This window comes from Mastigoproctus giganteus, chromosome 3, assembly GCF_048544385.1.
Source record: "Mastigoproctus giganteus isolate SK-2022 chromosome 3, ASM4854438v1, whole genome shotgun sequence".
In the NCBI taxonomy this organism is placed as follows: domain Eukaryota; kingdom Metazoa; phylum Arthropoda; class Arachnida; order Uropygi; family Thelyphonidae; genus Mastigoproctus; species Mastigoproctus giganteus.
In genome coordinates this window covers 46,203,747-46,222,766 of record NC_143577.1, presented here as the reverse complement: position 1 = coordinate 46,222,766, position 19,020 = coordinate 46,203,747, and the positions used below count along the sequence as shown (strand labels likewise).

General features: G+C 37.2%; 1 protein-coding gene across 1 annotated transcript in view; it reads left to right on the top strand.

Moving 5' to 3' along the window:
- Positions 1 to 19,020, top strand: part of LOC150087930 (multidrug resistance-associated protein 1-like) — a 217,242-nt gene that overhangs the window by 119,996 nt on the left and 78,226 nt on the right. The window contains 1 exon segment of the mRNA XM_090369269.1: positions 18,263 to 18,464. Coding sequence (XP_090225395.1) covers positions 18,263 to 18,464 — 202 coding nt within the window.

Below are 19,020 nucleotides of genomic sequence, written 5' to 3'. Positions count from 1 at the left end.
CACTTATATCTTCTAATCGTTTCAAAATGTGAAAAGAAAAAAATCCTCCTCCTTGATAATGAGGAAAGCAGTACAAAGTACTGTTTTCCCCATTGTCAAGAAGCATTCAGATGGGAAAAAACAAGCAGCTCACCAGAACTAACATGTTTAGGGGTAGTTTACAAATTACATGGTTTTTTTTTTAAACATTTTGACCTCAGCCCCCTCATTACAATAGCTTTGAACCTATTATTTCAATCTAATGAAATCCAAACCTGAATGTAACTGTTCGCATTTTTCTGATAGTGCTCATAAGCAGTTCTTTCACTGAAAAATCCATTTCAGCAATTCCAAGGAGCCAGGAAAGTTACTGGTCTCCTGGTGACTCATTCCACCACTGGCATTAACTTAAAGCCTAAAATGTTGATTTTATTATTGATGGTTAATATTTTTAATATTTCTCTTATGCAAGGTTTTGCATTTCATCTCATTTTCGGAATGTGATGATCTAACATTTCTAGCATTTAAGTAACAGATGCTACAGTAGTTCATCCATTTTGACTTTTGTTCGCAATTAAAAATAACATTGACAGAAGAATCACATCAATATATTCTATGTTTGTTATTTGGTTTTTAGGAGCATTTAGCAGCTAAGGCCATATTGCTCAGGGGATATGCAGTGGTCATACCCTGAAATTTTCCGCATCCTCCATATTTGGTGGTCACAGGCTCGAACCCCGGTCTAATCAAGAAGCATGTGCTACGCACTGCTGCTCCTGCCCACCTGGCTACAGAAGCAGCCGATATATTCTATTTCTTTTTGTTTAAGATATAGGGGATGCAGAATTTGAATATGGTGAGTATAATGTGTACAGAAAGGAAAGGCAGGAGAGGAGGGAGCGGGAAGTTATGCTGTCAATTAAGAAGCATATAGATCTCAGGTAGTGCACAGAGTTGAAGGGTAGTCAACATAATGTTCAATTTTGTTGTGGCATAAGCATTGGTAAAACTAAGATGAAAATAATTTCCTCATAGGCTGTGATAAGTATAACAAACAACTATACAGAGTTGCCAGCAATGTGGATTTTAACTTTGCAGATATACAGGCAGTGGCGGATTAAGGATAGTTCGGGCCCCTAGGCAAATTATATTTGGGGACCCCCCCCCAAAAAATAATAATAAAAAAAAGAATAAAAAATAAAAGTTAGGTGGCACATAAATGAAATTTTGTACTTTTGAATTTTTTGCTTAAATTTTCACTTAAATTAATCAAGATTTTTATGATGTTTACGGAAAACATTAATCTATTTTAGAACACTATAGGAAAATGTCTTGGCTTGGGGGCCCCCCCAAAGCCTGGGGCCCCTAGGCACGTGCCTCATTGCCTTAATGGGTAATCCACCACTGTATACAGGTAGTTCCTGACTTTACAAGTTAATTCATACCTAGCACGAACTTGGGAAGCAGGAATATTTTTCCATGTTAAAAACAGAAGTTGCATTCTCAACAATAAAATTTGACCATAGTAATGTTAAATGCCAACAAAACAATAATTTATGCTTAAACAATGATTTATTTATCCAAATAAATGAAAACATAGCCCTTAAAATCAAGCAAATTATAATAATAAAGAAATTTTCTATGTCATACAAATGTTAAAGAATGTGTTTATTTTTCATCATCATTGATGGTTCTTCACTCATTGTTGGCTCGGCACTCCTTCGTTTGTTGGAAGCACAAGGAGTCATTTTCTTCTTCAGAAATGCTTGAAAAGTAGTAGTAGTAGAGGTATATAAAGCAAGCTTATGTAGCATCAGCCAAACAAAAACATTTCGCACATCTATTCCCTCTAAAAGTTTGTCCAGTTCCTCTTTGAATTTATTTGAATGAAGAGTCATGTGTTTCCAAGACAGTCTCCTCTTTTCTTTAGAAATTTCACCATAGCATGCATAAGAATTTTTTTTAAATCTATAGCAACTTTTCTAGTGCACTCAATTTTAATCTTGTAACTCAAATCTCAATTGCTTTTTCTATGTGTTGAAAAGCTATTTCAAGCCCCTTGAGAGTAAAGGAATGAACAGGAGTTTCATCTGTTAAATCTTTTTTCTCAGCTTCTTCACATTTTGCCATTGGAGGTCTTGATTTGTGAGCTTTCCATTGTGTTTGAAGCAGATCAGTGATGTTAGCTATAGAAACCTTAAGCTGCAATGGTTAGCAATATTAACAACTGCTTCTATGATCTCTGCTGGTTCTTGAAATGCTTCAAAATTATCAATAAGATGATGAAACATTTTTATTCCAAACACCATGTTCTTCTCTGTAATTTTGTCCCACGCTCCTTTTATTATTTTGATTGCATTTAAAATATGTAATTTTTTCTAAAATTCTTTAAGAGTTGGACCTCCCTCATTATCTCTGCCTGAACAAATAAATCTGCGCACAGTAGTAATGTATTATACAGCTACGCACGTGGTTTTAAATGTGATATTTATGAATGTTTATCATTTATTTATTGCAATTAATGTTCATATTTTTGATTCTGTTAATACTTGATATTTGAAAAAATAACCTGTAGAACGAAAACTCTTAAAGCGGGAAATACCTGTATGTTCAGAACTTGTATATTATGAGAAAAACATTCCTTCATTTTGATGGATGATTGCTTTCTACACCAACATGTTAGAGATGCAACAAGAAAAAAACAATATTCATCTGGTTATCAACTGATTTATATTATATATTAAAAAGCAGTAAAGGAACCTTTAGTTGGCAGTGATTGTAGTGTATTGATGCAAGAATTATTAAAGAAATAACTACTGTTAAGACTAAGGACAAGGGATTTTGTTTCAGCAAAGATAATTATAAGGAACTCAAACATTTTTTTAGATTCTTTTGTGGGATCAATTAATGTTTTTAAAAAGTGTGAATGCCAAATGGAATGGTTCAGAAGGGTAATTGTAGAGGCCACTAAGTCTTTTTTACCAACTGAGAGATATTATCCAAGGTTAAGACCAAAATGGATGCCAGGTGAATTGATGAGCTAGTGGCAAGGAATAAAAATGCATGGGATCATTATAAATTATTGGGAGCCACAGATACCTAGAATAAGTATAAACTTATATGCAGTCCTGTTACTAAGGGGGTTAGACAAGCTAAAGTAAATAATGAGAAGAAGATTCTCCAGATAAAGGAACCATTAGGCTGCATTGTTCATAACATATTGATATGGGATTTATTTAAAGATATAACTACTATTAAAGGGAAGGGATTTCACTTTCATAAAGGTGACTACAATGGTTTTTAAATTCTTTTCAGTGGAACCAACTGCAAATTCTAAACAGGAAGCATTCAGGAAAGTAATTATAGAAGCTATTAAGCTTTTTATGCCAATTTAGATGTTTGAGGTTTAGGCATAAGTAGATGACAGATGAACTGATGAGACCATTGGCAGATAACAAAAAACATGAGATGATTATAAATTAAAGGGACACAGAACACTACAGTAAGTACAGTCTAATCTGAAACCAATTCACTAAGTGGTTTGCAAGCTGTGGTAGATTATGAGAAAATTGGCTAAGCAATGCAATACAAAAAGCCATAACACTTCTCACATTACTTGCCCATTCATTCTAATAATTTGTCTAATTTTTCCTTAAATTTATTCAAACTACCTACTTTGACAACACCAGATGAAAATTTGTTACATATTGATATGGGATTTATTTGTTTTCAGCCAGAGTCAAATCCCTCTGGCTGAAAACAAATTTCTACACAGCTATCCATCAACCATCTTTCCTCAATTTAAATTTATTTCCTTCTGTGTTATTTGAGTAAAGAGTAAAGATGATCAACATTTAGCTTGCTCAATCCATTCAAAGTCTCCAACACCTCAATCAGATCTCTTTGCAACTGCCTAGTTTCCAGACCCTGCATTTGTAGAACTCAAGTCTTTCTGGTAAGATTACCCTTTTGTTCCCTCACGTAATCTCACTTAATCTCATTGCTCTTCTCTGCACCCATTCCAGCCAGTGTTGAATCAAAGGGGGAGCGTGGGGGGGGGGGGAGTTTCACCTCAGTGGAATAAAATTCGACCCCCCAGTGAAAATAGTAATTTTTATTTCATAAAAACACTAATTCAATAAATTTATGTCAAATAATTATGACACGAAAAATCACATCAACTAATGTGGTACTTGTTAGGTGGTACACGGCAAAAATAAATCACTAAAATTCAAAAGAGACAATTTTCAAAATAATTAAATGGGCAGTATTTTTGGCTGCACAGATTGTAACTAAAAGCCACTATTTCAAGTGTCCACATTTTTGTTTTATGATTTTCAGGTTCCCTTTATTTTCATGCGAACCATCTCTTGATAGTGTTTCACATAAACGGTCTACTTGTGACTAATGCTTTGTTTGTATATTGCAAACAAGATTGCAGGCCACGAATAGGTTCACCTGAATTGGTTCCTGACAGATGCTATTGTAATTATATGGTGTCCCACAGCTTTCAGGGGAGTCTGCAGCCACTAATTGAATCGTCAGCAGTTTCGCTTTATGGTTTTCAGATTCCATTCCCTTTATTTGTTTTTTTTTCACAGGAAGGGTCTACTTGTGGCTAATTCTTCCTTTGAACACCAAGAACAAGACAGTTTGGTTGCAGCCCATAAACAATACATTTTATATCGTTTTTATTATATATGCATCTGTACTGATATTTTTATTTTATATGCATCTGTACATAAGATAAGCTTAAAGGGCCCAAATGAGTTATCGGAAAAATTAATAAATGAATTGATTGCTACACATGCAAAGAAGACTAAGATTATTACAATACAGTACTTGTATGTTGGATTATAATTTGTATAATTTTTTTTTTTTTTGCAAATTTTAATCGGTGGTTTTCATATTATTAAACTGTGATTATTGTCAGTAATGTGGTTTTTGTGAACTGGCTATTAGTATTTAGATGTTAAATAATAAATATTTCCTTTTGTTTCCTATTTTGTTCTCTTATTGTAACATTCACAAGTATGCATAATCTGTATATTTATGCATATATATACACTGGTGTTCAAAGAAAGTGCATCACCTAGGAATTTCTCATTTCTAACCCTTTTTCACGATGGTATGTTACATTAATGACAAGAATCACAAATAGAAACATAAACAAAAGAAGATATTTATTAATAGTTAATTAATATTTGACAGGTACTCTCAAAACGAGCATTTGCAACCTTTATACAACAGTTATGGTAAACATGACAATTGTGGCTGAAATGTTATCAAAAGCCCTCAATTTGCTTCACTTTATCATTTTAAAATTGAAAATTTCACCAGGTGCAAACTAATATTTAGTTGAACCTCCTCTGGCCCTGATGACAGCAGCACACCATCAAGGCATTGACAAGATCAATTTCTGAAGATAATCAAGTGATAGTTTGTGGTTCCAAACACGAATTATGGCTTCCTGAAGTTCACAAAGGGTCTTTGGTTTCTTTCTGGCAACTGCAGATTCCACACAATGCCAAAGTTCTTTATAGGATTCGGAGGCGCCTCCGTAGCCAGGTGGGAAGGAGCAGCAGTGCATAGCACACGCTTCTTGATTAGACCGGGGTTCGAGCCCGTCACCACCAAATACGGAGGATGCGGAAAGGTCAGGGAATGACCACCGCATATCCCCGGAGCAATATGGCCTTAGTTGCTAATGCTCCTAAAAACCAAAAAAAAAAAAAAAAAAAAAAAATTATAGGATTCGGATCCGAGCTGTTTCCTGGCCAGCTAAGAGTTGTAATGGACCATTCTTCCCAACCATTTTTTCACCTGTAACAAATGTAAACACATTACTGTTGAACCTGTAATGCAAAAATGATGCTAAAGTAACTAGAAGTGCCTACTTACACTTTTTGCCCGATGACAAGGAGCAGAGTCGTCCTGAAAGATGCAGTTACTTGGCAGATTGAAATGGTCTCTAATGATTGGCAGCAATTTGGCTTCCAATGTAGCCAGGTATCCATTGGCAATTACGGAACATTTTATAAACTGCAGGTGATGCCTAATCTGCGATATTAAATGCGCCCCCATATCATTAGGCTGGTGGGGAATTTCACTGTAGACACCATACAGTCTGGATAGTATTCTTCACCACGTCTACGGCAAATCATTTGTATCCCATCAGAGCCATGCAGTTTGAATTTCTTCTCATCTGAGAAAATAACTGACTTCCACTGCTCGGGGTTCATTTGACATGCTCCTTACACCAAATTAATCGGGGCTTCTTCTTAGGATGACAGGCTACAAGTCCGTTTTTGAAGAGGTGTCTTCTGTTGTTTCCTATCGGCAGAACCAGTATTTTTGAGTTTGAAAAGAAATCTACTCACTGTCAACTGATTACAAGACAATCTATAAGCAATATGATGGGAAGAACATCCTTCCTCACATAAAACAGCAATAGCACTCTTTCTTCGTAGCGTCAACTGCACGTAACTCACCATCCTGACACAAGCAAGGAATGACTGCAACTCTTGCAGGGCATGCTTATATAGCTGAAAGTAACAACTGATGCAATATTACATCATCACCTACACATGTCACTTATTTGATGCCATCTGTAAGAAATATTGCCATATGTACTTACATTATTTGGACGACAGTTACAATTTTAAGAGCTGATACACTTGAACACCGGTGTATATGCATAAATTTAAATAAAGATTAAATAATGTTTGCAACATATGTATATATTACTAAGTAAGTAAGAATAAAAGATCTGCAAAATTACTCAACAAGTACAGGTCAATGTTGAAAAAAGTTGCGAGTTAGGATTGAATGTGAAAGTGTCTGCAATTCTGCACAGGCATGATAGGAGGGAGTATATGATGAGAGCCTTGTTGATTAATTCGGCCCGGAGAGATTGTACACGGCTCAAGGGTTAGAATTATTTTCAGCCTGGTCTGTGCTTGTTGACTGGAGAGACTGCTTCTATAGGGATGGGGTACACTTAAATAAAAAAGGGTGCAAGAATATTTGCTGATGCTATTGAGGCAGTGTTAGGAGGGTCGGTAAACTGCTAGCTTGGGGGGGGATACACAGACTAAGAGGTTAACAGTAGCCTCAGGTAGAGGCAAAACTGATCCTTGCACTGCTTTCATTAGAATGAGCAGCAGCAGCAGCAACAGCAGCATGGAAAGCAAGGCAATTGGAGATTTCCAGGACTGTTGGGAGTCATCGTGGAACAAATAAATACATGGGCTCTGTTAGAGTAACTAAGAGAAGAAACAGGTGCATGTATACTTGTGTGTACACCAATGCTAGGATTATAGTTAATAAATTTGATGAGCTTGAAGTGCTAGTCAAGACATCAAAGGTTGATATTTTTGGGATATCAGAGACGTGGTGTCACACAGATATAAGCAGTGCAGAACTGGAATTTGGGGAGTACAATGTGTACAGAAAGGACAAAGGGAGGGGTTATTGTTAGTTAAGAAACACATAAAATCTAAGGAAGTGCATCCTGTTCATATTGGTGGACAATGCAATGTGGATCTGTTTGGTGTGACATAAGCACTGGGAAAGGGAAAAATGAGAGTAGGTGTGTGTTATAAGCCTAATGAATAGTTGATGAATATCATTGATGAATACACAAAACAACAATGTGCCCAGCACAAAATCCCGGGGAACTCCACTAATAACATTTTCCCACAAAGAGCAGTGTCCATTGATTGCCACTCTCTGTCATCTCCCACTCAACCATCCCATTGTAGCAACCCATATCCATTGTAGCAACTTGCCCTTAATGCCATACCTCTCCAATTTGTGCAGCAGTCTTCCATTTGCAACTGTATCAAAAGCTTTCCTGAAATCCAAGTATATGACATCAAAATTATTTTTGACATTCAGTTCCTTTGTGGCCACATCATATTATCCAATCAAATTGGTCAGACAAGACTTTCCCTTAAAAAACCCATGCTGTGTCTGAATTATGCTGCAGTCTTGTCTAGGTGATCCTGCAATGAGTCTTTAACCAGCGACTCTATTATTTTTCCCGGAACACAAGTTAAACTAACATGTCTATAGTTACTTGTGCCACCTTTCGAACCTGTTTGTGAATTGGTGATACATTTGCACACCTCCACTCCATGGGGACCTCCTCTGAATCCAAGGAAGCTCTCATAATTATGGCTTAAGGGGTTTGCTTACTTCCTTTGCTGCCTCCTTTAATATAATTGGATAGATAACACATGGATGTAGATTTTGCATCTACATCCACGTGTGAATGTAGATGCAAAATACTAATTCAGTTTTATCAGCTACCTGAGCATGATCATCAGTAGAAACCAATCTATGTTAAGTGGTCCAATCTGATTCATCCCTTTCCTTCTAAAGTTTACATAAGTAAAGAACTCTTTGTTTTTTTTTTTTTTTTGCATCCTTTACCAAAGATTTTTCATAATCTGCCTTTGCCTGCCTAACCTCCTTTGTAATTTGATTACAGACAAGCTAATATCTGCTATAGGCTTCTGTATCACCTGATAATTTATATGCATCCCATACATTTTTCTTCTCTGCCACGAGCCTCATTAATTCATCTGACATCCATTTAGGCCTGAACCTTGAATAGTATTTCTTAGTTGGAATGAAAAGCCTAGTAGCCTCCAGGATTAAGTCCCTGAAGGCTTCCTGTTTAGAATACAACTTTGGTAACATCATCAGTTGATCCCACCGTACAGAATTTAAAAACTGTCTGTGACCTCCAGTAGTCACCTTTATGAAAGCAAAAGCCCTTCTCCTTAGCCTTGATGGTAGTTACATCTTTAAGTAATTCCCATATCACTACATTGTGATCACTGTCATCCAGTGGTTCCTTTATCTGCAAATTCTTAATGCATGAATAATAATTGCTGATAATCATGCTCTCATAGATTATTCTTTACTTTACTAGTTCTAAACTCTAGAAGGAAAGGGATGAATCAGTTTGGACCACTTTACATAAATGGGTTGACTGTTGATGATCATGATCAGGTAGTTGATAAACCAAATGAGTATTTTGCATCTGCATTCACACACATGATGAGTTATTCAATGAGGTGAGTGTCAGAAGTTTATCAAACTCTAACAGTGAGTGAAGTAATTTTGTAATAACTGAGAGCAAAGTGGAGAAGAAATTGTTGAAGTTAAACATAAGGAAGGCACCTGGGGTGGACGGGATATATCCAGTTATATTAAAGGAGGCAGCAAAGGAAGTAAGCAAACCTTTAGCCATAATTATGAGAGCTTCCTTGGACTCAAGGGAGATCCCCATGGATTGGAGGTGTGCAAATGTATCACCAATTCACAAAGGGGGGGGGTTCAAAAGGTGACACAAGTAACTATAGACCTGTTAGTTTAACTTGTGTTCCGGGGAAAATAATGGAGTCACTGGTTAAAGAAGAATTGCAGACAAGACTGCTGTAATAGTTAAGATACAGCGAGGGTTTGTTAAAGGGAGGTCTTGTTTGACCAGTTTGATTGGATACTATGATGTGGTCACAAAGGAACTGAATGTCAAAAATAATTTTGATATCATATACTTGGATTTCAGGAAAGCTTTTGATACTGTTGCACATGGAAGACTGCTGTACAAATTGGAGAGGTATGGCATTAAGGATAAATTGCTACAATGGATTGGGAGATGACAGAGAATGGTAAACAATGGACACTGCTCTTTGTGGACAAATGTTGTTAGTGGAGTTCCTCAGGGATTTGTGCTGGGCCCATTATTTTGTGTATTCATCAGTGATATTGATGAAGGTATACCAGGATTAATGTCCAAGTTTGCAGATGATACAAAGGTTGGCAGGGTTGTTAACAACATTAAAGACAGTATGCTACTCCAACTGGATCTAGATAAGTTGGCCAAATGGGCTGAGAAGTGGCAACTGAAGTTTAACATTGACAAATGCAAAGTACTGCATATGGGTAGCAATAACCCAAGAGAAACATACCAACTGTGTGATACTACACTCAGTGAAGTGGAAGGTGAAAAATTACCTGGGAGTAATTGCGCAGTCAAATATGAAGTTTGCTGGGCAGTGCAGACAGGCTGCCAGGGCAGGTCATGGAATCTTGTCAATGATATAAAGGAATTTTGCTAACGGAACAGAGAGGTGATTATCCCATTGTACAAGCAATGGTCAGGCCACACCTCAAGTACTGTGTACTGGTCCATTGGCCTCATTTTAGGAAGGATGTAGCGTTGCTAGAACGAGTACAAAGAATGGCAAAAAGATTGGTGAATGGAACAAAGGGGTGCTCTTACCAAGAAAGGCTTCTTAAGTTCTGCAAATTGCAGTGCCTGGAGAGTAGGCACCTGCAAGGTGATCTGATTGAGATGTATAAGGCCTTGAATGGGTTGAGCAAGCTGAATGCTGATGGAATTCTTCCTCTTGGTCAGATTAAGAATCTGAGGTGGCATAGATTCAAATTGAGAAAAGGAAAGACAGTTGTAGAATAGATGTGCAGAAATTTGTCTTTAGCCAGTGGGTGGTTGATTGGTGGAACAGACTTCCATTTTTTGTTGTGGAAGTTGAATAAATTTAGGTAAATAAATAAATAAATGCCGGTCAAGCTCAGCCCTAAATAAATTTAAGGCTGAGCTTGACAGGCATTTAGAACGAATGGAGGAGTGAAATGAGAGCATTTTTGGTTGATGCTGCATAAGCTTGCTTTCTTGCATCGTATGCCTCTACTAATGCTAATAATAAAAAGTTTACATTCTCCCCCTTCCCAGTTCATGTACCTGCAAAATTTACATTTTCTCCCCCCCATGGTGCAACATTTTCTCTCCCCCCACCGATTCAACACTGATTTCAGTAGATCCCCATCCATCAAAAATGAGGCTTCCAGAACTGTATGCAGTAATTGAGATTTAGCCTAACCATTGCCTTATATAGTAGAATAATTACTTCTTTATCATTGCTGGCAAAATTCTTGTGTATCATTGACAAAAAATGCCATGAACCATCCTAACATCGCATCTGCATTGTTCAGTGAACTTTATATCTGAATGCACAATTATCACAGGTGTTTTTTTTTTTTTTTTAATTCCACTACCTTGAGTATCGTACTACCACACAGTTGGTAGTATGATACTGATGTTGTTATTCTAGTTGTTGGTAGTATGATGCACAGTTGTTATTCTGGGATTTCTGCTATCCATATTACTTTGCATTCACCAATGTTAAACTTGAATTTCCACTTCTCAGGCCATCCCTAATTTTTCTAGATTTTGTTGCAGTAGCCTACCCTGATTATTGTCATTAGCTACCCAGCCAATTTTTATATTATCTACAATCTTAGACATTAGCCTTAGGGCTCGGTGCTGGACCCTGGGGGATCCCACTAATAATATTAGTTGAAGTCAAGCAGTGGCTATTGGTAACCACTGTCTACTCAACCACCCTTTTTTTTTTTTATCCATACTAGTAAATTTCCTTTAATGCTATACTGGTCAAATTTGTACAGCAGTCATTCACATGGAACAGTATCAGAAGCTTTTCTGAAATCAAAGTATATGATGTCATATACTTAGATTTCATCTCATCATAACATTCTCTATTTTTTCCATTCAGTTCCTTTGTTACTACATCTAAGAATCCAATCAGATTGGTCAGACAAAATCACCACTTAATAGACCAGTGGTATTCCTACAGGTTGGAGATATGCAACTGTCTCTCCTATTCACAAAGGAGGAGCAACAGGCAAAGTGAATAACTGTAGACCTGTAAGATTGACTTTTGTTCCTTAGAAAATAATGAAGTTAATAATCAAAAAAGTAATGCAGGATCATCTTGACCAGTGTCAGCTCATGAGTCTGATGTACAGGGGTACTGCTTCTTAAAGTTACATTAAGTTGCCTTGGTTATAAGACATGTAGACATAGATAGTAATAATAATAAGCAAGTTAAAAATACTACAAAAAATTAACTTTTTTTTTTTTTTGGTAGTTGTTGGCGCATCAGCTTCTGTGGCCATAATGCACCTCCCAAGGTTTTTGCAGTACTTTGATCCAAGCCCAAGGCAGGATTCGAACTCGTGACCTTTGGGTTGCCAGGCAGGCACTTTACCCACCCAGCTAGCCAGGTTGGCAAAACATTAACTGGACACTTACCATTAACCTTGGGTAATCTTGAAATTTTATTTAAAAATAAAAGCCATTCTTCAGTTTTTATTTGTTGAAAATAGATTAATAACTTTTTCATTCAAGTTTGGTGCACTGTTCAAATCGGTACTGCTTGTTCCACAGTCCCTTTGCCTCATTTTGTCACCTCTGAAAAATGCGAATTGGCAACCTGCCAACTAGATGTTGACTGACCCATTGGAACCAAAATGTGGAACTGTGTAGTACACAGTTCCGCCTACGGTTATACTTCAAAGTTGAAAACGATTTTGTGTTTTTATTCGTTTATTATTGAAATGATTATTGGAAATAGAGGATGAGTATACCATATGCAGGACCTGTTAATAAAAATATTCATTGCATTGCATTGTTCTTCACAAAATTTCATATAACTCCATTCACTGTATATTTAGATTTACAAAAGCTGGGAGTGCTGCAGTTCCACAGTTCCTACCAATGCATCACCCCAGATCTTGACAGAAATGCAGTTATATGATAATCACAGCTTAGTTTTGTTAAGGAACGATTTTATAACTAGTCTGATTGTATACTATTATGAGTTAGTAATAAAGGAACTTGGATAAAAAAAACAGTTTGACATCATATATTATATTTCGGCAAAGCTTTTGGGTGGCAGAAGGCAGACAAGGGTTATAAATGAACAGTGCCTTCCATTTGTGTGTAGAGGCTCTCGTCATAATCTTCTGGTTGATAGATTATTCCCACTCTCATTATAGCTTTGCTTCAGACTAACTTACACCACACAGATTCTATACTAGCATTCATAACTTCTGAATCTGGAAAAGCTTTCATTGTGCCCAGGCTGCTTTTGATAAGAGGCATGATCCCATCATGTTTCTGTTATCCCTGTTATGTCAGTGTTAATTGGCCTAACCAGAAGCTCAAATTCATTCATTTTATGAATGAACTCCTGACGTTGCTCTAAACACAGTGATGACTAAGTGTTCTTGTATAGTTTACTACCCTGCAAAGTTATTTACACTTGTTTCCCTAACATTAGCATTCTGTTCATTTGAAACATCTCTACTCTCAGCACAACTTGCCGATATTGGCTATTTATGGAAAAAGCAAAAATAAATTTTTTTTTCTCCTTCTAGGAGGCAAGGAAAAAGACACCAAATAAGGATGTACCTTATTCTTTTTAGTTGTTTGATATTCTCATGCAGCATCTTAATTTTTAACATGTCATTAAAAAAAAAACTGTGGTTTATTATAACCATAGCAGAATTCAAATTCAATGAGTATTTATTGAAATTTCATTCGAAGAAATTTCAATAAATACTTACAATAGCAGAGTTGCAAGATGTAAATCCTTTAATTAAATTTAGAATCTAAAATATTATTATTATTTTTTTATTATTTTTTTTTTTATGAAAACCCCAAACACGAAAGGTATCAAAACCTATAGTACTTAGTACCGTGCATGGGTTAGCATTAGCATTAGTAGAGGCATTTGATGCAAGAAAGCAAGCTTATGCAGCATCAGCCAAAAAAAAAAAAAAAAAAAAAAAAACCACTCCCACTTCACCCCTCTGTTTATTCAAAATACCTGTCCAGCTGAGCATTAAACTTATTTAGGCTATCAACTTCCACGACAAGGGATGGAAGTCTGTTCCACCAACCAACCACTCGCTGGCTAAAGGCAAATTTCCGCACGTCTATCCTACATCTGTCTTTCCTCAATTTGAATTTATGCCCTCTCAGGTGATTATTCTGAGCGAGAGGAAGAATCCCATCAGCATTGAGCATGCTCAAACCATTCAATGCTTTATACACCTCTATCAGATCACCTCGCTGGTGCCTAGTCTCCAGACACTGTAATTTGCAAATCTTAAGCCTTTCTTCGTAAGAGCACCCCTTTGTTCCATTCACTAATCTTGTTGCCCTTCTCTGTACTCGTTCCAGCAGCTCTACATCCTTCTTGAAATGAGGCCTCCAGGCCTGTATACAGTACTCTAGGTGTGGCCTGACCATTGCCTTATACAAGGGAATAATTACCTCCTTATCCCTGCTGGAAAAATTCCTGTATATCATTGACAATACTCCATGAGCTACTCTTGCAGCCCATCTGCACTGCTCAGAGAACTTCATATCTGCCTGCACAACCACCCCCAAGTCCCTTTCATTCTCTACCACTGTCAGTGTAGTACCACAGAGTTGATACGTTGCTCTGGGGTTGCTGTTTCCCATGTGTAGTACTTTACATTTGTCAATGTTAAACTTCATTTGCCACCTCTCAGCCCATCTGCTCAACCTTTCCAGATCCTGTTGCAGCAGCATAGTATCAGTAGTGTCCTTGACAACCCTGCCTACCTTTGTATCGTCTGCAAACTTCGACATTAAGCTTGATATACCATCATCAATATCATTTATGAATACAGAAAACAATAATGGACCCAACACTGAGCCCTGAGGGACTCCACTAATAACATTAGTCCACGACAAGCAGTGTCCATTGATTACCACTCTCTATCTTCTCCCCCTCAGCCACCCCTTTACCCACAGCAGCAATTTGCCTCCAATGTTACACTGCTCCAATTTGTGCAGCAGTCTTCCATGTGCAACAGTATCAAAAGCCTTTCTAAGATCCAAGTATATAATATCAAAGTTATTCCCTGCATCCAGTTCCTTTGTGACTGCATCATAGTATCCAATCAAATTGGTCAGGCAAGACTTCCCCTTAACAAAACCATGCTGTGTCCGAGCTATAACTGAAGTCTTGTCTAAATGATCCTGCAGTGCTTCTTTAACTAGTGCCTCCATTAATTTTCCTGGAACAGAAGTTAAACTCACAGGTCTATAATTGCTTGTGTCAGCTTTTGATCCTCCTTTGTGAATTGGGGTCACATTTGCACATCTCCAGTCTATGGGTACCTCCCCTGAGTCCAAGGAAGCTCTCATAATTATGGCTAAGGGTTTGCTTACTTCCTTTGCTGCCTCCTTTAATATAACTGGATAGATCCCATCCACCCCAGGTGCCTTTCTTGTGTTTATCTTCAACAATTTCTCCTCCACTTCACTCTCAGTTATTACAAGATTCTCTAGCTTACTGCTAGAGTTGAATACACCTCTGGCTTTCCCCTCGCTAAATAACTCCTCATGTGTGAATGTCGATGCAAAATATTCATTTAGTTTCTTAGCTACCTGAGCAGGATCATCAACAGTTGACCCATCGATATCAAGTGGACCAATCTGATTCATCCCCTTCCTTCTAGAGTTTACATAAGTAAAGAACTCTTTGCTGTTTTTCTTTGCATCCCTTGCCAAAGATTTCTCGTAATCTGCCTTCGCCTGCCTAACCTCCTTTGTAACTTGGTTACAGATCAACTTGTATCTATCATAGGCTTCTGTGTCATGTGTTAATTTGTATGTATCCCATGCATGTTTCTTCTCTGCCATATGCCTCATCAGTTCATCTGACATCCATTTAGGCCTAAATCTTGAACAATATTTCTTAGTTGGTATGTAAAGTCTAGTAGCATCCAAGATAAGTTCTTTGAATGCTTCCCATTTTGCATTTACTGTTGGTAACATCATCAGTTGGTCCCACTGTATAGAATTTAAATACTGTCTCAGTCCATCGTAGTCGCCTTTACGAAAGCAATAACCCTTCCCTTTACCCCTAATGGTAGTTACCTCTTTGAGTAAATCCCACTTCAGCACACTGTGATCACTGCCACCTAGTGGTTCATTTATCTGCAGATTCTTAATGCATGAAGAATCACTGCTGATAATCAAATCAAGAGTATTCCTCCCTCTAGTTGCCTCCCGAACATGCTGATGTAGAAAACAATCATCCAATAAATCCACAAAAGCCTTGCTAGTGTGTGAGTGACCAGCCCACAAATTCCAGTCAATATCTGGGAAATTAAAATCTCCCATTATAAGACTCTGTGATTTACTGGCCCACTCTATTTCCCTGTACAGTTTCTTATTATACTCATCAGAGTCATTAGGCCTATAGCACACTCCTACTCTCAATTTTGATCTCCCAATGCTTATGTCACACCAAACTGACTCGACACTGCACTGTCCAGCGATGTCCACTGGCTTCACTTCCTTGGATTTTATGTATTTCTTAACTAATAGCATAACCTCTCCTCCCTTCCTATCCAGTCTATCTTTTCTGTAGACGTTGTACTCCCCAAATTCCAGTTCTGCATTCCTTATATCTGTGTGACACCAAGTCTCTGATATCCCAACAATATCTGCCTTTGATGTTTTGAGCAATACCTCAAATTCATCAAATTTATTTACTAAACGCCTAGCATTGGTGTACACACAAGTATACATGCACCTATTTCTATTCTTAGCTACCCTAACACACCCCATGTGTTTACTTGTACCGCAATGACTCCCAGCAGTCTCTGAAATATCCTGAATCTTGTTTTTCAGGCTTCTGCTCATTCCAATAGAAGCAGTGCAAGAATCTCTTTCACCTCTGCCAATGGCTACTGTTAATCTATTTGTCTTTGTATCCCCCCAAGCTAGCAGTTTTCCGACCCACCTAACACTGCCTCGATAGCATCAGCAAATATTCTTGCACCCTTTCTATTTAAGTGTATCCCATCCCTGTAGAAGCAATCCCTCCTGTTAACAAGTACAGTCCAGGCTGAAAAAAATTCTACCCCTTGAGCCTTTCACAATCTTTCCAGGGCCGAATTGATCGACAAGGCTCTCATCATATACTCCCTCCTATCGTGTCTGGGCAGAATTGCAGACACTTTCAAATTCAACCCTATTTCACGGCTTTTTTTCAACAGTGACCTGTACTTTTTAAGCAATTCTGCCGGTCTCCTACTCTTGATATCGTTAGTGCCCACGTGTACAACTATATCACCTTTTGTGCCCTTAAAAGATGATATCTGCTCAGGAGAAGTATTGGGAGAGGGGGGAGGGGGATGCCGGAAACTTTGCTCTAGAGACTAAACATGGGTTTCACCACTTCAGGCCTCCAATAAGCAAAGTGGTGGTATTTCACCAGTTGATGAAAGTCATCTACCACCTACTTATGGCTGTACTATATTTCTTGTGACATGAATAAAGTGGCCAGATCCTTAGCATTCCAATGTGGGACATCTAGTGGGGGGGGATTTTTAAACCATCCTAGAAACAATATACACATATTTTTTAAAATTTTTTATGTAATACACTGACTTCTTTGAACTAAACTTATAAAATAAAATATCAAACTTCTTAAAAAAAACAAAAAAAAATAGTGTGTGTGTGTGTGTTTCTCACAGAAAGGCTGAAATTCAGTATATGGTACCCCTCGTGTTACGCTACGTAATGAATAGAAGTTGCGTGAAGGATGTGAACTGAGAAAAATAATTATAATTAGAAGGGGGGAAAAACACTTATTGGATGGGTCATATTTTTAATCGATTTTCATATTTGTTTAATGAACAAAGGTTAAGTCTTTTTTTTTTTTTTTTCTGTGAAATAATACTACTAATAAAAATACATACAGTACTGCTTTTAACAATAAGAACAAGAGAAATTAAATGATATAATTAAATATATTTTTCCACAGAGTGAATTTTTCTTCATTATTTGCTATTTCTTCATAAAATTCTTCACAAGAATTAGCAAAATTGCACTTAACTTGTAGTATTGCTTTCAGCGTTTCTAATGTCAGTTTTGTTTTTGTTGACATCCACAGTGTATTTACTTCCCAAAAAACTGTTTCCGTTGTACCATTGGTTTCCGGCAAACATAATGCAAATCATTTGCATTATGTTTGCCATTAAGTATGGAGGCTACGTGTCCAATCCAGGACATTTTCCGGGACAGTTTGCAATGCAGGGCAAACGACTGAAATCCAGGGCTGTCCCGCATAATTCAGGATGTCTGGTCACTTTAGACATGAAGGACTTTTATTTCATGACTTTAATTATTGCATAATTGCCTATGTACATAGGCAGAGATTTCTAATTTTTAGTGGAGGATAATATAATCTGAGAAATATATTTAGAATCAGACAACAATGATTAAATTTGGCCCTAACATTCTCCCACCCACATAGTCATTTCCAATGAATATATATAATATTTTGTGATAAAGATATTTATAAATCCATAAACTTATGAATACGTGAATTTGAAGGTCTATGTCAAGGGACAGTACAGCCAGTGAAGTTCATTTTGAAGAGGAGCCTACTGAGTTCATTTTCACTGCATCTTGCTCTGAAAATGAAACTTTTAATTCCAGTATGCGCAGGTCTAGGTCCAGTAGTATAGCAGAGGGAAGAAAATTGTCTGTCATTGATACAAAGTTGACTGTTAAGGAAACCTCAGAGACTGGCCAGGTAATGTTAACATTTACTCAGATTAATAGAAAATATTTTTTAATTAAAACTAGTATTAATAGTGGCAAATGATGCAGGGAAGAAAGCATCTACATCAGCTAAAAAAATCTACATTATCTGCCCATTCCCGCTAATAATTCTATATCTGCAAAACTTTCCTGTTCTGTGATAAGTGTGCTATCGATGGTAACTTTCAAAAATTAAGCAAACTTCACTGATTGATAGTTGTAGTTATTGCGGGACCACACACACACACACACACACACACATTGTATATATCGCTCCAGTACACTCCACTTAGTTCCTCCTGAAGTCTTCTCACAGAAGGATGTTAGACGAATTTGGAACAATTTTGACGTCAAGAAAGTTCTAGGTCCTGATTGGAATTTCTACACTTATTCTCAAAACTGTTCTTCGTCAATTTTTTACACTTTCTTATTCCAGTAGTGTTTTTCTGTTGCTTGGTAATTTACTGATATCCAGTCAGTGCCTAAAAAGGGGCAATAATTCTCTCTCATCCTATTACTGCCCTATTGCACTTTACTCATTCCAAAGG